Source organism: Olea europaea, chromosome 6, assembly GCF_002742605.1.
Source record: "Olea europaea var. sylvestris chromosome 6, O_europaea_v1, whole genome shotgun sequence".
NCBI lineage: Eukaryota > Viridiplantae > Streptophyta > Magnoliopsida > Lamiales > Oleaceae > Olea > Olea europaea.
This window is the reverse complement of record NC_036242.1, coordinates 3,811,672-3,834,038: the sequence shown is the minus strand read 5'-3', so window position 1 is coordinate 3,834,038 and position 22,367 is coordinate 3,811,672. Positions and strand designations below refer to the sequence as shown.

Here is a 22,367-nt window from a genome sequence, read left to right as displayed (position 1 = left end):
ACCCGCCGGATATGTAGCTTGGGAGGTCCAAGTGGAATGGAAATGTGGGGAGCACCGGGGTAGTGTTCAAAGTCGAAACTCCTTTTGGGAACTATGGCAGGCCTTCTTTTTCTGCTCAGTTGAATAGTGGTGTCGAGTTTTGACCTTTGTCTACGCAGACACTTGTACATAAATGCTCGTAGTCTCTGAAGCAGCATCTACATCAGGTATTCAAGTCACGTAATACAAGTCTTGTAAGGCAAATATAGACAGCTTCTTGCAGTATCTTATTTGCGGTAGGAGCAGATAATTGTTTAATTTTTCGAAATTGAAAAATGTTCATGTTCTGAAATTCCATCTGCATAATTGCTGTAATGAACGAGATTCTGTATGCCTAAACAAACGAAGTGATTTTTGTGATGAATTATTTTGTAAGTTGGAATTCATGCAGGTGTTGGGTAGCCGCAATGCTTAAAGCATATTTGAATCAAACAAGATTAAACTAGACAACGAACAAATAGTTTACGTGACCTCAAAATCACTCGGTTTAGAGATCTCAAATTACATTGGAAAGTTCGTCAATGATAAGATAATTTTATGCATAAATTCAGAATTTTTTCCTATTTTTTAACTACATTCTAAAAAATCACTATTACAAAATCCACTCCTCCAAAAAATGGGGTTCAAACAAACCTTAAATCTCTTTATTGGCTCGAGTATGTGCCTTTTTACCACTTGTGAGCACGCCAGACGTGTCAGCTAAATTTCGATTACATGCTGACAGTTTGAGTTGAGATTTATTTGTACTTGGGTTGTAAGGAAAATCCTTCTCAAATGGAATGGACTACTTGAGGAAATGCGTGTGTGCAATTCTTCGAGTTCTTAGGAGCATGTTTGGCTAAGCTTGAAAGAAGTGAAGTTACTTTTCAGTAACTTTTTATTTCAATTATATTTGATTAACTTACTTTAGATGGAAAAAAGTTAGTTCTAGCCTTGGTTACACTTTTGTGACTAAGGTAATGAAGTTTATTTAAATTCTCATTACCGTTTAATAGTAACTCTAGTGTATTTTGCTTATTTTTTTTTGTTAATATTGTCTAGTATTGTTCGATCCTGAACCAAACATGCCATCTATGAACCATGTTTTCTTTATAGGTTGACTTGAGATTATCTCTGACACCGGCGAACATGGATTTGCTTCGTTCAAAATTAGCCCTATCGACTTTTCAGAAAGCAGTATTAACAGGGTACTTGCTGATAAGACTTCAAAGCATTACATTCTTAATATTAATGTAGTTTTTGATGTGAAGTCGAGTTAATGTTGTCATTCATACTTAATAAAATGTCAAAGTACATTAAGGTGCTAATTATTCGAGTGGATTTCAGCGATTATTCTTCTTGAAAATCCTACACCTTCTTGGATTTATTCCATGGAAGTTTATTCTGTTGGGATTTCTTTTTCGAGCCAAAACCTTTGGACCTTCCTGTGGGAAGAATTATAGGCCTGCAGACGAGTAAAACGACTATCAGTTCACCCATAAATGATGAAATGCTGATCCACACGAAAATTGTTCGCCTCCAATTCCATATAGCTCTCTTTAATCCGAGAAGCTCGGATTTTATATCGAGTGATGCAGCGTAAATTTCAGGTACACCGGAACCAGCTTTAAATTCTGCTCTTTGTTCTAGAATCACCTTAAAAAAGGCTGTTGGTTCGTGTCCTTCGATATAATCCCTGATGTCAATTTTCAGTGTTTGAACTTCTGATTGCAAACCAGTTATGAGTGGAACAGTTTTGAACATAGTTTCGATCAGTCGAATTGGCTGACTTTTAAACCGAAGCATTGTGGGATAACTCGAACTAGCTAGTACTTCACTTCTTGCAGACATGCTCTCGACCCTCACCTAAACATGAGCACGAAAAATACCAAAGAATTATCAGCATTTATCATTTTGATGGGAAGAAAAGGCAGAGAAAGAACAAGAACTAATGTACCTGGAAGATTCCGAGTTTTCTGTTGTACTCAGACTCGGGCAACGTTAACGAGACAGAAAGGTGCAACTTGTGATTATTAGGAATGGGGCGCCGTCCCAAGTAGTCTGAAGAAGGCATTCTATGTTTTGAATCAAGGCCGGAAGGCTCATTAGGGACGAGGGACGATGTAATAGGCACAAAAGCGACGGGGCTAGCTTTAGTGTAGTCGAAATTTAGGATTTTAGAAGCATGCATTGGTTCTTCTACCAGATATCTCACTATAAGACTTCCTATTACAAAACCTGAGATTAGCAGACCAAATAGCATGAACAAAACATAGAATGTGCACGAAATGGCCCAACCGAGTCTTAACGCTATTCTCAGCATTGATTTTTGCGCGCTAAACTGATTAAACACGAAGGCCATCGTGATCGAGCAGGGGGCATTGCACATTCTCAGCAGCCTTTTCTTCAAATTCTCTCTTATCCATATTAGAGTTTGAAATGGAACCATCAAGATCATTAGCCAAAAGTTGAATATCAAAACGGGAAAAGTGAAAAATCTCAGAAAGAGATTTAGTTGAAAACCAGCCATTTTGAGCATTAGTATTGCCAATAAAGCAATACTTTCTGCAGGAAAATTCATCAGTTTCGACATATCAACAAGCTCGTTGCTCGATCCAATCTGTTGATCGTATCGACTCGAAGTTTTGTACTTCCCAGGCACATATTTACTTTCGTTTCTTCCAATCTCAGAAACATTCACTTCACTATCATTACAGGCCTCAAAAGTAGAGCAATCCAATGGTTCAGACGATTTTCGAGCCATCAACAGCTTCTCAGCTCCAAGTAAAGAATACTTCAGCAAGTTGGCAATAAAATTTTCATCTTTGCCTTTGTATCCAAGAAAATCACTTGAGTTGTTGAACAACCCTTTATTCTTTTCATCTATGCCATCAATATTTCTGTGAAGAACTGAGTCATCCATTGATGATATCTCAAAGCTTCAATTGTTGTACTGGTTTAGAAAAGCATATAATTGAAGAAGATGACAAGATAGACTCCTGTGAAAAATGGGATTAATGGGAAGTAGCCCACTTTATAGGAGGGAAACCGTGAATTGATACTATCTTCACCTTATTGGGATGCTAAAAATGGTAAGTTCATATTGGTTAAACTACCAGAGTCTTGAATATTTAAGCATTTTTAACACATCCTCTCACGATGTATTTCGTTAGTCGAGGCGGATAAACAGGTAACTAGTAGAAAAAGGGGTGGTGAAAATTTAGGAAAGTTTTGTTGTCACGATAATGCTATGCTGCAGATTCCACACATTTCAACAATGTACGTTCTAGAATAATTCTCTATCCGTTCAGATAATGTTATAAAGCCATTGTGCCCACAATACAAAACATGCACCCAATTGGCACACAATCCCAGATTTGCAATTTTGAAGAATTCCATAATTTTATCTTGTATTTAAAAAAAAAAAAAAAAACTATATATTGGTGAATTTGATATGAACGGAGTTTATTATGTACTTGTTTGGTTGGGATTTTGATAATTGATTTTTTAATCCTTAGAGATAAAGTGAGTCTTATATGTGAGAGAAAAATTTAAAAATGATGATTGAAATAGTGAAATAACGATCAAAAAATTGATTTTAATTGATTTAAAATCTATACTAAACAAGCTCTATGTTTCATGTTTGTTGTTTTCCATTTTAGTTTGTTTTGTATCAATTCGATTGGACTATTGTACAAAGATTTTCGTACTAAAAAATGTCTTTTTATGTTCATGAGAGTCTGTGTCAATATAGGAATGTTTAATTTCTATTATACAACTTTAATCAATTTAATTTTAACAAGAAAATACACACATTAAGATTAGGATTTGAAAATAAGTAAAAATAAATAAAAAATCTACAAAATAAGAAAATATAAGCACTTGAAAATTTTCAAAGAAAATGTGGTTGGAATTCATGGTTTCATTTAACTGTCACTTAATTAATTTCTTCACAAGTCAATTAATAAATTATTCTTTCACAATATTAGACCCGATTTTTTAAATGTAGTTAATTAACACTCTCGAGCTAAATTAACCATAATTGATCGATTTAACATACTATAACTCTATGAACCAAACAATCGCATTAATTTTTTGTGAAAATAGTGTAATGGGTCATTTAGAATTAGGAATATAAGATTAGGATTTGAAAATAAGTAAAAATAAATAAAAAATCTACAAAATAAGAAAATATAAGCACTTGAAAATTTTCAAAGAAAACGTGGTTGGAATTCATGATAGGAATATATCTCTATTACCTACAAGAATTTAGGTTATTTACTATTTGGTTTACAATGTATAATAGTCTTTCGAACAATGTACAAATCATTAAAATTAATAATTTAATGGCCAAAAAAATTAAAGGCATTTAACACGATAATAAATACATATGAAAATAAGCGTTTTAATATTAAAAAGAAAATATTGAAATTAATTAAAGTTAGATTAAATTACTACCATAAATTTCAACACAAATATTTAGCACATGTTAAATAAATTATAAAATAGAAAATTTTATACAATATATTGCAAATAGAAGATAATAATAAAGAAAATACAAGAGTGAATATAAAACCCTTTTTGGATTTGGATTTATATTCTTGATGGCTTGATATTATTTTCTCAAATGTATTCTCCTTGTGCTATCGGTTTTACACCCAAAAAAAATGCCAAGAAAATCAAAAGAAACGGAAATGAAAAATGAAAGAAAAATAATTAAGAAAAAGAAAAGAAAAGAAATGAGAAAGAGAAAGGAGGCAGAAGCCCAGAATTGAAATCAGTGGCTGCACGTTTTATCAATTAAAAACTAGAAAGATTTTCAGACAAGTCCCTGGATTTTAAAGAAACAATTAAAACGGTCTCCAAGTTTTTTTAAGTGGCGCCTAGGGGCCTTCTCTTTGCCAAAATAACATAAATGGGGTTCAATTTGCAACTAAGTCCTCCATATAATTGCACATTAGTCACTGAGCTTTGATCTTATACAATTTAGTTCTCAAATTTTGAATTATAACAATTTGTACCTTCTTATATTGCACCCAAGTCCTCCAAATTTCTGCTATTCTGCAATTTGGTCTCCAACTTCATTGTTTTACACTTGGTTTTCTCTTCTTTTTGCCTTATTCTCCTTCCATTTGGGAGTTTATCATCTATAAAAGCAAAAATTATCCAATAGTGAATTGGTATCCACTCTTTTCAAGTATTAAATAAGCTTGCAAAAATACACTTATCACTTTCCATTACTTAAGAAAGTGAGAATTAATTTAATACAAGATATTATCATTACCTATTAGGGTTTATTTGATTGGCAATATTTTTTCATCCAAATTCCTATTTTGTACTGTTTGATTGATATTTTTCATGAAAATATTTTCCTACTTTTAGCCACATAACCATATTTTTCTTGAAAAACAAGGAAAAAATTTTCTTTATGGAGAGTATGTTTTTATTTTTTATTTAATTATCTCTCTCTCCCATCTATCTCCTCTTTCTCTCTCTCATCTACTCACTAATAAGAAATCGACAAGTATAACATTTTTTAGGTTGAAATTTGAATAAATCAAACACAATTAATTGACAATTTTCATACAAATAAATTCTAGACAAATTAAATTGTCTAGAATTTTTTTTCTTTCCATGTAAATTTCATGCTTACAATCAAACACACCCTTATATAATTATACATCAGTTTGCAATTCAACAACCCAATTGCAAGAGCATATCTCCACCAAGTTATATTCAGAAGCCAAGTGAAGTTTACATAGAGTAGTCAAATGTCACGGTCAAACCTTCAACAATGGCAGCTCCTCACTGTGACGTAGCTGCAGCTCAGAAAATGAAGATTTTCAATTGAAGTCAGCTGACTTAGTAACCAATAAAATATAAAAGAGAATTGGGGAAGGATTAAATGATGTAAAATAAGAAGAAAGGGAAGAGGAAACTGTTAAATGTTGTTAGCAACACACTCATTCTCTTCACCATTCTTGGATTAAGCAGGTAGTGTAAGATGAAGAAAACCTTGTCCTCAAGCTAACTGCTAGGGGAAAAGGCTCTTGACAAAACGAATAGCCTGTCTTTTCCATCTCCTCGCTTAACTGGTCCATCTGATGTAGCCATGTGAATATAGTAATCATATGCATTATGCAACTTTCTGTGCTCAACATCATCATGATGTAAAGCATCTCTGGGCATTGAGATCTCTTGACCATTGAAGACAGAAGGTTCGTTCATGCCATTCCAGATGTACAAGGATGGAGTTGAACCAACATAATTCTTATACGAGAAATTTTCAACCCACCAAGACCTAATCTTTGGATTCAACACATTCAAGTATGATGACGAACCAGATTAGCACCACCCATTGAAACCCTTCCCAGTTGCATCCTTTACATAATATACCTTTTGGGAAGTCTCCTTGTGTATATCGTCCACGATAGTGACCATATGCCTGCCCTTTTCAGCCAACTTCTTCTGCATCTCTTCTGGATTAGGAAACAACAGCCTATCCCACATAAAATAATTTTTCCCATCCGTATGCTCAATATCGAGCCACAAAACATCGTAAGGGATATCATGCCCATTAAATTTGGCGTCTCCATTACAAACATCCTCTTCACTACTATAATTCCACCTACATTGATGGTAAGCAATAGCAAATAACTGTGGCATTGCCAGCGTTCCAGTAACACTTGTATACTGTATAACAATATTTTTTGACTCCAGACCAACAAAAAAGAATGCATCCACCACACCAGCTTCTTTCATCCACAATGTATCGACCCTCTTCTTATCTGAAGGCAACTTCAAAACAGAAGTATATTCATCATTCCAACCTGTCCCTAGAACATCAATCTGCATTTCAACGGCATTCAACCAGAAAAACCCAGAGCTTCCGTGTGACTTCCCATGGGAAATCATGAAAGGTATGGAACCATAAAGCCCAAAAGGCGAGTCAGCAATATATTCAAAGACATCAAGGTTAAAAAGCTGATATGGCTCAGAATCGTCCACCCCAAGTCCTCTAGTTGGCCTTAAGGCTAAACTAGTGGCATGTTTTGGAATGCCATAAACAAAATCGGCATCATAGAATGATACGTCAAAGCTAATACTCTGTGGTCCATACGGACATGTATGAGTGTGGCTCCAAAACCTCTCCAAATTCTCAACTACATTTTCTTCATCCTTCTCAACACCTAAATCAGATTCTAGCTTCTCAAAACTAGTCTCCACAATAGTTTCTATTTCAACATGCTTGGTAACTACAACAACTGAATCATCATCTCCGTTCAATTCATAAATACTGACATGCTTTACTAGTTTCTCTTCTGGTTTAGAACATGAACTCCATTTCCCTTGTAGTTTAGAATCTGAATAATCCATTTGTGCTTCCGAAGACTCGACTATTTTTGTGTACTTATTGGACTGATCTTTGGAGGCTGATTGAGCCTCAATAATTTCAGTCATCATTAAGATCACTAGCTCATGCTTCCTATTAATTTCTTCCATTATCCAATCCAATCGAGAGATACCCATGGATTGTAGTTGCTGATACCATTTGTCACGGTCCAACCTTCAACAATGGCAGCTCCTCACCGTGATGTAGTTGCAGCTCAGAAAATGAAGATTTTCAACTGAAGTTAGCTGACTTAGTAACCAATAAAAGACAAAAGAGAATGGGGGAAGGATTAAATGACGTAAAATAAGAAGAAAGGGAAGAGGAAGCTGTTGAATGATTTCAACAATTGCCCTGAAAATATCAGATTACACAGAAATTCTCGTCCCCATTCCCAAGCTTCAATACAACCCTATATACAATAAAACAACAATTGGGCTTGGGCTAGCCCACCATACAAGCCCAAAGATAAAATAAAACAAAATTAGCATAATCCATGACATCAAATTCTTCTTCTATTCTTTTTTAGGCACTGGTGGGCCATCGTGGACTTGAACAAGAGAATTTTTTCTTTATTTATTATTTATTTTTTAACTCAAAATTAACCTTGAGAATGCCATGAGCAGGGTGGTTCCATGAAAATCAAACACTGGAATAATCAAACTATAGCAATTGTCGCTAGTTAATGACTCACAATCGATTTGCTTATCCTGCATGTGCTTTTGGGGCCCCACTCATTCAATCACTTGCTTGTGATTACAGCTATTTGCAGAAAAGAGAGTTGAGAAATGTAGGAATAATTTCCAAAATAAAACGCAAGAAACTGGACCGTCGACACTTCCACTGAAAACGGTAATAAAACCACCAAAAGTTTTTCCTTCTACTAATCATTCGGAAATTCCAAGAAAACATTAGTACGAGAATCAGATAAACAAATTTCTCTAGTACGCATCATCAGTTAATCTAAATTTACATCATAAAGATCAGGAAGCAGCCTACTTGCTGCAGAATGATCCTGAGTTTCATCCTTGCTTAAAGATGAGATGGACGAATCAATCCATGGTCCATCTCTCGAAACACTATTGTGTTCCTTACTATCCTGCGAGTATGTCGATACATGCGTTTGGCTATCTTGTGAGAGTTTCTCGAATGCTTTAAATCTAATCCCCTCACTTGGCGTACGACGCATTATTTTTGGTGCTTGGACTGGGATTTTGCCTTCGAGCATTCTCACCACGGAAGACATAGCCGGTCTAAGTGAAGGAGATGGATTTGTGCACAACAGCGCCAAATTTAACATCCGCATCGCCTCTTCTTCAGAATAGTTCGAACTGAGAATATGGTCCACGAGGTCTAAAAGATTACCTTGCTCTTGTAGGACATAAGCCTTCACATTCAGCCAATGTAAGAGACAAAAACACGTTTAGAATCAAGAAAATGGTGAAATGAAGAGAACTGAGCAAAATTTGCATAAACCACGTAAAACATATTTTACCCAATCAAGAAGGTAGACGAAATCCTCTTTTGGTCTGTAATTGGTGTTACTTTTTCCGCTGACAATTTCTAGCGCAACTACTCCAAAGCTGTAGATGTCTGCTTTGTCTGTCAAATAACCCCTCATCGCATATTCAGGAGCCATATAACCTCTGGAAATATAAATTTGGTCAGTGACTTAGTGCTGACAGATGATAATGGACTACAAACTAACAATTTGAGCGGCTTATATTATATATCTTCATTCACGACAGTAGTCCCCATAAAAACAACTGACCTAAACACCAAATAATAAATTCGGTTCATTCACTTTTAAGGTAAAGTAAGAAAATGTTATGAAGGATTAGATTGAAATCGTCCCACTGTAACAATTGCTGTCAAAGAAATTGAATCTTAGTAATTGGTGAAAATTATCTGCACCCATCATAAGATCTGAAGCCTAACATCTGTACTTTATTGACATCAGTTAACCAAGGAACAGGTTATGTATAAATATTCTACATACAGCCGCCACCCTTTTGACAGAACCATATTTAAGAATCGAATATGGAGAGGAAAAAGCTCACATAGTTCCAGCAATTCGCGTACTGATGTGGGTGTTTTCTTCTTCATCAAGCTTAGCCAAACCAAAGTCTGATCTAAGAGTTATGATTATGCTAATAGTTCAGCAAACTATACAAAAACAAAAATTTCACCTTTATCTTCAACATCTTTTCCTCTAAGATAACCTTTCATCCAAAGTGCAGCTACAATAGAAAACCCAACCACACATGAAGAAACTACAATCCCAGCGATAGCTCCAGCAGATAGTCCCCCCGTATCAGGATCAAAGTCTGCATGGAAGAGAGAAGGTCTCATTATGAGGCAGTGGAAAAGGACAGTGGACCACACAAAATAACAGTACACTTACTTGGTGTCACAGCTATTGCAGATATCAAGGGTCCATATACCCCTCTGTCGGGGATGGCTGTGGTGCCCTTCCCTGTCCAGTACAAATGGATCTCCAGTGTACTTCCATTGACGAGGACATTAAAATCCCTGTAAATACCTTTCCTAACTCCATTAGCTTCCTTCACAATATCAAAGTCTGTCAAAACAACCTCCCCCTGCATAAAAGTCAAATGAACACCAACCATCTATAGAAAATTGAGAGAGAGAAGGGGATCCTAGAAAATCCTGAGGAATAAGTCATGAAACAACAAAATATCCAAAGATGGAATGAATTAACCAAGAAAGTGGTAGTCATAGATGTCTGTTGGAAAATTAGGGAATCAACTTACCTGGATTGCCACGTCAAATATCCGCCTTCCAAGGCTGCTAAAGGTGGAGTCATCAGTATACATTATTTCGGCAAAATGGAGACGCACTCTGTAGCTGCCTCTGCGCAAGCAAAGTCCAAAATACTTGAGTGAAGAAGGGGAGAGGCGAGCTGTTTGATAAAATTCTGCACCAGTCATTGTCAAAGAAGAATTGTTTGTTGCAACAAATTTGGCATCATCCTCCCCCATGAACAGCCCTGTACTGCTATAAGCCCATCTATCATGGGACTCAAAGTATGACGGACCATCCGCACTTAAGTTCTCTTCATATTCATTTCCTTCGAAGGTAATCTTTCTTCCACCGCAATTTATAAACAATGAATAATCTGCAGGTGTAATAAGAATGGTGGCAACTGAGTCATAGCCAATCAAACTTCGAATTGATATTTATTGTCTTATGGTAATAGCAATACCCCTTACAATTGGGTTTTCCAGGGCACGGGAGGTCCCTCTTCAAACACCATATAGTTCTGTGAAATAAAAAGGTTAGAAACTTCTACAGTATCAGGAAGAAATGGCAGAATGACAGAAAAAGGGCAAAACATTGATAAGAATTTCAAGGAACTCACGAGTCACTGGTGGAAGTTGAATGGCTGGCAACTAAGTTCCTGTTAAAGTACAAGAATATTTGAGCAATAACGACCACAAACTAAACTCAACTGAATAATACAGAAAACGCAAGAAACTGGACCGTCGACACTTCCACTGAAAACGGTAATAAAACCACCAAAAGTTTTTCCTTCTACTAATCATTCGGAAATTCCAAGAAAACATTAGTACGAGAATCAGATAAACAAATTTCTCTAGTACGCATCATCAGTTAATCTAAATTTACATCATAAAGATCAGGAAGCAGCCTACTTGCTGCAGAATGATCCTGAGTTTCATCCTTGCTTAAAGAAGAGATCGACGAATCAATCCATGGTCCATCTCTCGAAACACTATTGTGTTCCTTACTATCCTGCGAGTATGTCGATACATGCGTTTGGCTATCTTGTGAGAGTTTCTCGAATGCTTTAAATCTAATCCCCTCACTTGGCGTACGACGCATTATTTTTGGTGCTTGGACTGGGATTTTGCCTTCGAGCATTCTCACCACGGAAGACATAGCCGGTCTAAGTGAAGGAGATGGATTTGTGCACAACAGCGCCAAATTTAACATCCGCATCGCCTCTTCTTCAGAATAGTTCGAACTGAGAATATGGTCCACGAGGTCTAAAAGATTACCTTGCTCTTGTAGGACATAAGCCTTCACATTCAGCCAATGTAAGAGACAAAAACACGTTTAGAATCAAGAAAATGGTGAAATGAAGAGAACTGAGCAAAATTTGCATAAACCACGTAAAACATATTTTACCCAATCAAGAAGGTAGACGAAATCCTCTTTTGGTCTGTAATTGGTGTTACTTTTTCCGCTGACAATTTCTAGCGCAACTACTCCAAAGCTGTAGATGTCTGCTTTGTCTGTCAAATAACCCCTCATCGCATATTCAGGAGCCATATAACCTCTGGAAATATAAATTTGGTCAGTGACTTAGTGCTGACAGATGATAATGGACTACAAACTAACAATTGGAGCGGCTTATATTATATATCTTCATTCACGACAGTAATCCCCATAAAAACACCTGACCTAAACACCAAATAATAAATTCGGTTCATTCACTTTTAAGGTAAAGTAAGAAAATGTTATGAAGGATTATATTGAAATCGTCCCACTGTAACAATTGCTGTCAAAGAAATTGAATCTTAGTAATTGGTGAAAATTATCTGCACCCATCATAAGATCTGAAGCCTAACATCTGTACTTTATTGACATCAGTTAACCAAGGAACAAGTTATGTACAAATATTCTACATACAGCCGCCACCCTTTTGACAGAACCATATTTAAGAATCGAATATGGAGAGGAAAAAGCTCACATAGTTCCAGCAATTCGCGTACTGATGTGGGTGTTTTCTTCTTCATCAAGCTTAGCCAAACCAAAGTCTGATATCTTGGCATTTAGATCCTTGTCGAGAAGCACATTTGTAGCCTTTATGTCTCTATGGACGATTTTTAACCGAGATTCCTCATGAAGATAAGCCAGACCTTTAGCTATTCCTAAGCATATTTTCTTTCTAGTAGACCAGTCAAGGTTTAACCGTTGCTCCTCACGACCTAAATGAAAGAACACGGAAGTTGAAAGGCAAGAAAAAATCAAAGATGCTTTTAACAGGTAGATAAGCTGGCAAAGTATTTACCAAAAAGTGCTCGAGCAAGAGAATTATTTTCCAGGTATTCATATATCAGAAGCAACTGATTTGATTCTATACAGCACCCATAGAGCCTGACAAGGTTGTCATGTTGTAGAGCAGATATCATGCCTATTTCATTAACAAATTCACGGTTTCCTTGCTTCGACTTGGATGAGAGTTGCTTCACAGCAATAATAGTACCATCTGACAGTACACCCTAAAAAAAAGATAAAATTCAGGTTATGTGCATGGGATATTAATTATTAGATTTCATCCTTATCAACAACTGAAAGATGAAAAAATTAAAACCTTATACACAGGGCCAAATCCTCCTTCTCCAATCTTGTTGGCATGGTCGAAGTTGTTTGTAGCAGATTTAATTTGTCTCAGGGTAAAGTGACCTGTCTGTAGATCAAGGGCTCGAAGTTCTGTCTCGAGAAGATAACATGAAATTGTTCAGTGACTAAGGCTTGTACAGTATGAACACTGAAACAAGAGTAGTGCGCACAACCAGAGAGATGTAGGGAAAAGCAGAAGAATAAAGAAGAACAAGAGGCAGAAGAAGAGAACGTTTAAGAATTTTGGAAGGAAACTTGATCTATTACTGATCTAAGAGTTATGATTATGCTAATAGTTCAGCAAACTATACAAAAACAAAAATTTCACCTTTATCTTCAACATCTTTTCCTCCAAGATAACCTTTCATCCAAAGTGCAGCTACAATAGAAAACCCTACCACACATGAAGAAACTACAATCCCAGCGATAGCTCCAGCAGATAGTCCCCCCGTATCAGGATCAAAGTCTGCATGGAAAGAGAGAAGGTCTCATTATGAGGCAGTGGAAAAGGACAGTGGACCACACAAAATAACAGTACACTTACTTGGTGTCACAGCTATTGCAGATATCAAGGGTCCATATACCCCTCTGTCGGGGATGGCTGTGGTGCCCTTCCCTGTCCAGTACAAATGGATCTCCAGTGTACTTCCATTGACGAGGACATTAAAATCCCTGTAAATACCTTTCCTAACTCCATTAGCTTCCTTCACAATATCAAAGTCTGTCAAAACAACCTCCCCCTGCATAAAAGTCAAATGAACACCAACCATCTATAGAAAATTGAGAGAGAGAAGGGGATCCTAGAAAATCCTGAGGAATAAGTCATGAAACAACAAAATATCCAAAGATGGAATGAATTAACCAAGAAAGTGGTAGTCATAGATGTCTGTTGGAAAATTAGGGAATCAACTTACCTGGATTGCCACGTCAAATATCCGCCTTCCAAGGCTGCTAAAGGTGGAGTCATCAGTATACATTATTTCGGCAAAATGGAGACGCACTCTGTAGCTACCTCTGCGCAAGCAAAGTCCAAAATACTTGAGTGAAGAAGGGGAGAGGCGAGCTGTTTGATAAAATTCTGCACCAGTCATTGTCAAAGAAGAATTGTTTATTGCAACAAATTTGGCATCATCCTCCCCCATGAACAGCCCTGTACTGCTATAAGCCCATCTATCATGGGACTCAAAGTATGACGGACCATCCGCACTTAAGTTCTCTTCATATTCATTTCCTTCGAAGGTAATCTTTCTTCCACCGCAATTTATAAACAATGAATAATCTGCAGGTGTAATAAGAATGGTGGCAACTGAGTCATAGCCAATCAAACTTCGAATTGATATATATTGTCTTATGGTAATAGCAATACCCCTTACAATTGGGTTTTCCGGGGCACGGGAGGTCCCTCTTCAAACACCATATAGTTCTGTGAAATAAAAAGGTTAGAAACTTCTACAGTGTCAGGAAGAAATGGCAGAATGACAGCAAAAGGGCAAAACATTGATAAGAATTTCAAGGAACTCACGAGTCACTGGTGGAAGTTGAATGGCTGGCAACTAAGTTCCTGTTAAAGTACAAGAATATTTGAGCAATAACGACCACAAACTAAACTCAACTGAATAATACAGAAAAACTTACACAGAGGAGAACTGGCAGCCAGTTGCTCGCGACTCTGTAAAGTTGTTGTAGGATACATCCCTGCACACAGAGACCCCATTTAAAGCTTTTTGTTTTCAATTTTTTTAGCTATGAAGTCAGCTACACCTCACATAAAAATGTAAAAGGCACATAAAAGAAAGCAAACTGTACAGGTGGTCCGAATGGGATAACAAGATATCTTAAGAGGAATTTATATATAAAAAGATCCACCCCATCCAATGCCAATTAGACTTGGTATAAAACCCCATTCTTACTAATCATTAGTGGGCATTGAGTTGTGCATTGCATGCATAAGTCCAGGTCAGAAGCGAGAAAGGGTTTAACAAGAGAGATTTTCCGTATTGATCCATGAAGTTAAGATCAGAAATTTGCAGTGAAAAAGGTTACTTTCAAGTTGATCAGTTTTGCTATAGATGCTCAAGTTTGCCAAAAGAAGAGAGATTATATTTCCATGTATATCTGATATTGTCTCAATAGTACAATAATAAAATCAGTGATGAGAAGACTATTATGATATGCAAAGCTTAAATAATATTGCTTACATTTTATCTCTGCTATCCAAAATCCAACCAGGTACCTCTCCAGTTAGTGAGTTATGAGACAGAAACCTACATCATAAAGTATAAAAATTTCAACTCTTAATGAATTGCTAAACCATTAAATAAAAAAATAAATATCTGTGAAAAGTCAATAATTTAAAGAAAGTTAGACCAACAGTGCAGATTGATTTATAGTTGAAGAGTATGAACTTACATGAAGTCTATTCGCGACAACCTCTGAAGATTATTTGGTATTTGACCATTCAGCATGTTGAAACTCAGGTCTCTGCGAATAATCATTTTCAATCAAATAAAAACATCAAAGATGCAAGCAAACAATAATACGAATTTCAAAGCTTTAGATTATTAGGTTATGATGCACGGACACGTGTCGAGTCATTTCAGATACCAACACTTCTTGGACATTTCATGACAAGGGTCTGATAAGCCTCATGCAGTGTTGTATTTTTATATATTCTTTAAATTCCTAGTACTCGAGGAATGCTTTAGGAATATTCATTGGGCAAGTGTGCATGTGCAGTGTCCTATATTAAAAGTGTAAAAATAATATATATATTTAAGTCAACATGTCCAGACATGTCCTTGTCCTACCTTTTTGCAAAACCATGTATCTTTGTGTTCGTGTCGTGTTGTATCCATGTCGCATGTCACGTGTCCGTGTCCGTATCCGTATCTGTGTAACCTAGTTACTAGGTAGATTACACTAAATAGTCGAGTTGGACATCGACACTTCTCGGCCACTTCATGACATAAGTTTGATAAGCCTCATGCCGTGTCCAATTTTACATATTCTTTAAAATTCTAATACTCAAGGAATATTTTAGAGACATTCTTTGGGCTAGTGTTAAATGGGACATGTCCCGTGTCCTATATTAAAAAGTGCAAAAATAAGGATATAATATATGAATTTATAATTTTAAATTATTTAAATTGACGTGTCCGCGTTAGGTGTCCTAACTTTTGAAAAAATATGTGTCGACGTGTTCGAGTCCGTGCAACACAGTTATTATGTAGATAACATTAAATCGGCTGAACAACTGAAAGATGAAAAAATTAAAACCTTATACACAGGGCCAAATCCTCCTTCTCCAATCTTGTTGGCATGGTCGAAGTTGTTTGTAGCAGATTTAATTTGTCTCAGGGTAAAGTGACCTGTCTGTAGATCAAGGGCTCGAAGTTCTGTCTCGAGAAGATAACATGAAATTGTTCAGTGACTAAGGTTTGTACAGTGTGAACACTGAAACAAGAGTAGTGCGCACAACCAGAGAGATGTAGGGAAAAGCAGAAGAATAAAGAAGAACAAGAGGCAGAAGAAGAGAACGTTTAAGAATTTTGGAAGGAAACTTGATCTATTACTGATCTAAGAGTTATGATTATGCTAATAGTTCAGCAAACTATACAAAAACAAAAATTTCACCTTTATCTTCAACATCTTTTCCTCTAAGATAACCTTTCATCCAAAGTGCAGCTACAATAGAAAACCCAACCACACATGAAGAAACTACAATCCCAGCGATAGCTCCAGCAGATAGTCCCCCCGTATCAGGATCAAAGTCTGCATGGGCTCACAAAAATTAGGAATGTAAAAGTTCACATAAGGGTTTGGAGAATAAAATCATAGAATCGAGTATCAAGGATGTCAAGATACATTTACCTAAAATAAGATTATTGCTCGAACTCAGCACAAATGGAAATCAAGTCAAAACACTCCTTAAATGGGATTATTTCCTTTATCAAATCATTGATAACATAAAAATCTCAAAAAAAGAAAGACTTACAATACTGTTAGATCCTCCATGTTTCCTATGTATTCTGAGATTGGACCAGTAATTGAACAATTTCGTAATACCCTGTATTACAACAAGGACTTAACAAATGTATGTGCCAGAGGCTACGTCTAATCAAAAGTTTTTCAATGTTTTCTTGAAATAATATGATACTCACAACTCCTCCATGGCTGTCAAGTTTTGCAAATTGGGGAAACGCGTGGTTGGTCCACTCAAATCAGACATCCTCCTAACAACCAAAATGCAGTTGAATAAAAATACTCTCTTAGATTCTGATCCACTTAAGCATCAATAAAAAGTTGAGGTTTAATCTTCTTTTCTTTGGTTGGAACAAATAGTAAACGATATAAAGCTTTCACTAAGAGAACAACTGGGCTTACAACATTTCCAAGTTTTTCAATTGGGATATAATAGAAGGAATGGGGCCCTCCATTGATGTACCTTGCAAATCTCTGCAAAGAAAAAGATAAGGGCTTGCTATCAAGATGTGTGACGTCATCACGATTTATGAAAAATCTAGTGAGAAATGTATTACAGAGACCAATAGGATACTCACAGCCTTTCAATTTTAGTCCAGTTGCCAATTAAATCAGGCACCTTTCCTGATAATCTGCTACCATCAATCCTACTGCAAACAGTTTATTTAAGTTCAGATATGTATAAAAGTTCATAACCCAGTGAGGTACAGTTCCTTCTCTTGCTATGAAAGTTCAATTAAAAATAGACCAAAATTTTGGCACAAAGAGGCTGGCCTCAGGTCGAACTCACGGCTTTATGATTGTTTTACTTAAAGCCAATGGCTATGCAAAGTTACAGATACCATAGACCTAAATCCAGTGTGCTCAAATATAGTGTATGACTTACAAATCAGTCAAGTTCTTTAGATTGCCAAATTCCTCCGGTATTGTCCCCGTGAAATTATTTGCAGAAAGAAGGCTGCAGGTAAATGTCCAATATTAGCAACCTGAATTATCTTGGCAACAACAATGGGAACCTTAGCCTCAACATTCAATTAGAATTATGCATATAGAAATAACGCAATCCAAATATGGAAAAGAAAATAAACACCTATTCTCCCCTTAGATGGAAAGGAAGTAAAGTAAGTTTCCATAACAAGGAAAAAGGATAGACATAATATTAAACAGAAAACAATCATGGGCAGACTATAAAAGCATTTATGAGCTTCCTTGTACTGAAGTTAAGAGATTTAACATTATAAGTTAGAAAAAAGTGTAACAATAACTAGAAAACATCTCAGATTTCTAGAAGGAAGTAACAAATACAACCATCTCAACCATATTACAAGATGAATAAGAGAAAGGCTCGAAAACTTAATATAAAACAGCATCGAGATCATGTAAAGTGGTCTTACAGTCTTCTCAAATTGCTCAAACTTCCCAAATTTGGCGGAATATTTCCTTCAAGCAGATTATCTTCCAAAATCCTACCAGTACAGTTCAAATCATAATCACAACTGAGTAATATTGTTCCCAGATAGATATCCTATAACAACAATTTATCACTCACAACTGTTCCAAAGTGGCGATGTCACCAATTTCTTCCGGAATTATACCACTAATACGGTTTCCAAGAAGTGACCTGTTATGAACATAATTGTTAATATAATCAACCTCTCTATATAGGTAGGTCGGGACAAGGGTATTGAGGTCCCATTAACAAGAACTTACAAAATTCTAAGACGAAGCCGATTGAAGCTTGGAGGAATTGATCCATTGATATAATTGCGAGTTAGATCTCTGGGATATAAAGAAGTCACGTTAAGTGTTATGCTTTAAATGAAAATTAGAGGAAGAAAAACAGAATAGCAATTTTAGCCAGACACAACTGCTTTAATTTCAGAAGCAAAAACAGACTCACATCAAACCATAGTGTCTATGCAAATTAACAAATGAAAGTAAAGGATCGGCACGCATATACAATCAACTCGATAGAAATACCCAATATAACAATATTGCTACTTACAACTCTTCCAGATAAGTAAGATTTGCAAATTCTGCAGGTAAGGTTCCAGTCAGATTGAAACCCTTCATCTGGCTGTACATACAAAATTGAGGAATTGAATTTAAAGGTGAGTTAAATAAATAAAACTTTCAAAATTAATAGTGATCGAATTAATCATTCAATTCAACATAAGACCACCCCCATTGAGGGTAAAATTAGAGAAAGAAACAAGACATTAGTTGTAAAAATTGACTCCCTGGGCTAAATGAAAGAAGGTCTCATATATGCATGTCATTAATGACATTTCGCCTCTGTTTGAGACTCATTCTTTTAAACTCATTTTGAACTACATTCTTCACAAAAAATTTTGCAAGTAAATTCAAAACTTTTTCCTACATTTAAATCACACATTCATCATTTGTCACCTCACAAAATCATTCTCAAAAAATGGGGATCGAACAGGGGCTTCGTAACCATTGCATTTCTTCTTAAATTCTCAATGCAAATGCCCATCCCACAGCGATTATGGTGGCCATAAATACAATGAAATTGATTAAATTTTAGTATCAGTATTATTTACTCGATTCAGCCAGAAAAATAACAGTTAAATCAACTCAATTGTTAGAATACGAAGGCAAAGTCACAAAAGTGTAAGCATATTTAACTTTTAAGCTTAGCGGACCAACTTCTAAGCTTAGCCAGACATATATCTAAGCTCAAAAGTATTTTTAAGCAACGTTTTCTCCAAACTCGTTGATCAAAGAAAAGGAAAAATTGACTTGTTCGTTCACAAACTTACTTCTTTGAAAATTAGTAGTTTTACTTTTCTCTTTAGACTTGGTCAGACATGCTCTATGCATATTGGGCTAAAACTTACTCTTTGTTGTTAGCCAAAGATTTTAACTTGCTTTTGTTGTTAACTATTGTCCAATACTATCACGTCCACATTACCAAAATGTGTAAGGTTATAATCACAAAAACCTTGAATGAAAAAAGAGTAAGAGCATACATGTGTGTAACATGGCAAACAGTGTTGTTAACAAATGAACAATCACATGTCACATTGCTGTAGACATCGTCACCCCAAATGGTCACGTTAAAACCGGTACCCTCACTGCAAGATCTTCGTGTAGGATTCCAATGTTTGTTCTGTAATCTCGATGATATTGTTTGAAGAACTTGTACTGTAAAGCATGAACGCAACCGTAGAATATATGAAAAATCAAAGAAAATCTAAAGTTCATCTAAATAACTGAAAACATGGGCCCAATTATATTGAAAAATTGATTGACAGTTTTTTATCTCATCTTAAGAGAAATGATTGAATGAAAAGTTGAAAAAAAAATCCATTATTTTAAAATAATTGACATAGGAAGTCCATTTCTTTCTTATCGTTTTAATATTACACTAACAATAACATAATTTAAAAAGTACCAGCAATCAATAACAAGAAATAATTCATAAAACACTCAACAGGCAATAAATTTAGATCCATAGAACATGCAAAAAATAAAAATAAATCAAGCGAAACAATGCCCAGATTAACTTACCAGATCTACTAGGCAGTACATGAATCACAATTAAACAAAAAAACCTCTTTAATTCTTACTTATTTTTCTTTACCAAAAACGCATAGAGATATTGCTTAATGGAGGAGAGTGTACCTTCTTCTTCAGGCAGAAGTTGTGCGACAGACGTCAAAACCAGAGATGTATAAAAACTGAAAAGAATGATTTTCACAAAATTTGTTCTGGTTTTGTCTCTTTTGGCAAGAAAAAACTCCATTACAACTCTTCTTCTGTTCAATCCAGACCAAAAAATTTCATCACACACCCACAAATAATCTATGTAAATTTCATCATACACCCACGAAATTAATTAATGCAGACAACGACTAATCAAAAGTGGAACAAGCAAAAAGAAGGAAAAAAAAGTGGGTTTTGCTTGAAAGTTTCCAAAACGTGAACAGAAGAAAAGATCATCAAACTTTGGTTTTGGAAACGAAGAATGCAGAAGGATTAAAAAAATTGGGAGATAACTGTTAAATATTAAAATGAGACAAAAATCGAGAAAGAGATTTTTTTATTTATTTAAATGATTTTTAATTTGAATGATTCTTGACTCCACTACAATGTCATTTGTTTACGTGAATTTGATCGTTATATGATTTGAATTCATCGCCTAGTTGACATTATTTTAACAGCCGGCAATTAAAGCGGACTAGTTTGTAGATTTTAGGGATCCACGTATACTGCTGCATGTTTTAGACATTTGACTTTTGAGAACACACAAGAATAAAGTTGTGTGTACACCTTATACACAGCTTTGCACTCCCCTCATATGGAGGAGGGTCCACGAATATTTTATTATATATGGATCGCCCTCCATGTGAGGGGGTGTGAGACTGTGTGTACACAGTGATTTGAATTCATAGCCTAGTTGACATTATTTTAACAGCCGGCAATTAAAGCGGACTAGTTTGTAGATTTTAGGGATCCACGTATACTGCTGCATGTTTTAGACATTTGACTTTTGAGAACACACAAGAATAAAGTTGTGTGTACACCTTATACACAGCTTTGCACTCCCCTCATATGGAGGAGGGCCCACGAATATTTTATTACATATGGACCTCCCTCCATGTGAGGGGGTGTAAGGCTGTGTGTACACTATTGTGTACACACAGCACAATCCTAAATTTTATTTTATTACATTTCATTTTTCTCTCTCTTATTTTTAACCACACAATCATTATTTTAGTGTACACACAGCACAATCCTAAATTTTATTTTATTACATTTCATTTTTCTCTCTCTTATTTTTAACCACACAATCATTCATAAAATAATATGATATGTAAATTGAAAATTTTTCCTTCTTTTTCAACCACTCTTTTTTTTAAAAAAAATACTATTCCACCCATTTTCATTTTCCAAAAGCGGGGGCAAAACGGGGCTTAATTTGTCGTTACTTTGTTTTCGTAAAAATATGAAGTTTTAGCCCCCGTTTGATCCCATGAAATTCAATTACATTACATTCCATTTTTCTCTCTCTTATTTTCAACCATACAATCTTTCATAAAATAATATTACACGTAAATCAAAATAATTTCATTCTTTTTCAACCACTCATTTTTAAAAAAAATATTATTTCACCCATTTTCATTTTCAGGTAATTTGGGTCAAAATAGGCACTTAATGTCTAAACTGATGATTTTTTTTAGACCTCCACTTTGAAGCCCAAAGCACGACCCTAATTTTCCCCATAAAAGTAGATTTGAAAGTCTAGTTTCTTCGAAAAATGTATATACCTAAAACAAGAAAAAGAAAATCAAGAAAATTGAAGCACTAGTTTCTAATAATCTGATGGGAAATGCTATTCGTACAGACTCATTTGCACAGAGTCTGTACAGATGCTCTCACATGAGGGTGGACCCCACACATGGGGTCCACATGTGGGGTCCACCCCCATATGAGAGGCCCTATACAGACCCTGTGCAAATGGGTCTGTACAAGGAGTTTAATCCTAATCTGATTAACAAATTAGTCACGTGATTATCATAAAAGGCGTCTCAATGAATTTATGGGCACAAATCTAGTGTCTCAC

The 22,367-nt window shown here is 35.6% G+C and overlaps 4 protein-coding genes and 1 pseudogene across 6 annotated transcripts in view; 1 reads left to right on the top strand and 4 right to left on the bottom strand.

Annotated features, from left to right (window-relative positions):
- LOC111395542 overlaps window positions 1-425 on the top strand; it is a 5,463-nt gene extending 5,038 nt beyond the window's left edge. For 2 of the 3 annotated variants that reach the window (XM_023021563.1, XM_023021562.1), the window contains one exon: window positions 18-425. In XM_023021563.1, the coding sequence (XP_022877331.1) occupies window positions 18-143 (126 nt within the window). In that variant the 3' untranslated portion in view covers window positions 144-425. The remainder of the gene's footprint in view (window positions 1-17) is intronic. The other variant, XM_023021564.1, reaches the window with a different exon arrangement.
- An 869-nt stretch (window positions 426-1,294) lies between these two features.
- LOC111395541 (seipin-2-like) lies at window positions 1,295-3,296 on the bottom strand. Its single transcript, XM_023021561.1, has 2 exons — window positions 1,976-3,296; window positions 1,295-1,884 (listed from the first exon to the last, which is right to left on the bottom strand). The coding sequence occupies exons 1-2, from the start codon at window positions 2,939-2,941 to the stop codon at window positions 1,387-1,389; spliced, it is 1,464 nt and encodes a 487-aa protein (XP_022877329.1). The 5' UTR covers window positions 2,942-3,296; the 3' UTR covers window positions 1,295-1,386.
- Window positions 3,297-5,664: 2,368 nt separating this feature from the next.
- On the bottom strand, window positions 5,665-7,934 carry LOC111395540 (annotated as a pseudogene).
- Window positions 7,935-8,217: 283 nt separating this feature from the next.
- On the bottom strand, window positions 8,218-11,035 carry LOC111395020 (probable LRR receptor-like serine/threonine-protein kinase At1g53440). Its single transcript, XM_023021045.1, has 9 exons — window positions 10,994-11,035; window positions 10,791-10,870; window positions 10,642-10,691; window positions 10,183-10,547; window positions 9,813-10,008; window positions 9,582-9,735; window positions 9,469-9,540; window positions 8,904-9,054; window positions 8,218-8,795 (listed from the first exon to the last, which is right to left on the bottom strand). The coding sequence occupies exons 1-9, from the start codon at window positions 11,033-11,035 to the stop codon at window positions 8,367-8,369; spliced, it is 1,539 nt and encodes a 512-aa protein (XP_022876813.1). The 3' UTR covers window positions 8,218-8,366.
- Window positions 10,928-20,845, bottom strand: LOC111395539 (probable LRR receptor-like serine/threonine-protein kinase At1g53440). Its single transcript, XM_023021560.1, has 24 exons — window positions 20,426-20,845; window positions 19,771-19,945; window positions 18,783-18,854; window positions 18,488-18,556; window positions 18,327-18,398; window positions 18,172-18,243; window positions 17,664-17,735; window positions 17,356-17,427; window positions 17,180-17,251; window positions 16,957-17,028; window positions 16,791-16,862; window positions 15,206-15,277; window positions 14,995-15,060; window positions 14,432-14,491; window positions 14,319-14,357; window positions 14,170-14,219; window positions 13,711-14,075; window positions 13,341-13,536; window positions 13,125-13,262; window positions 12,768-12,886; window positions 12,465-12,675; window positions 12,144-12,381; window positions 11,579-11,729; window positions 10,928-11,470 (listed from the first exon to the last, which is right to left on the bottom strand). The coding sequence occupies exons 1-24, from the start codon at window positions 20,544-20,546 to the stop codon at window positions 11,042-11,044; spliced, it is 3,075 nt and encodes a 1,024-aa protein (XP_022877328.1). The 5' UTR covers window positions 20,547-20,845; the 3' UTR covers window positions 10,928-11,041.
- Window positions 20,846-22,367: the final 1,522 nt, after the last annotated feature.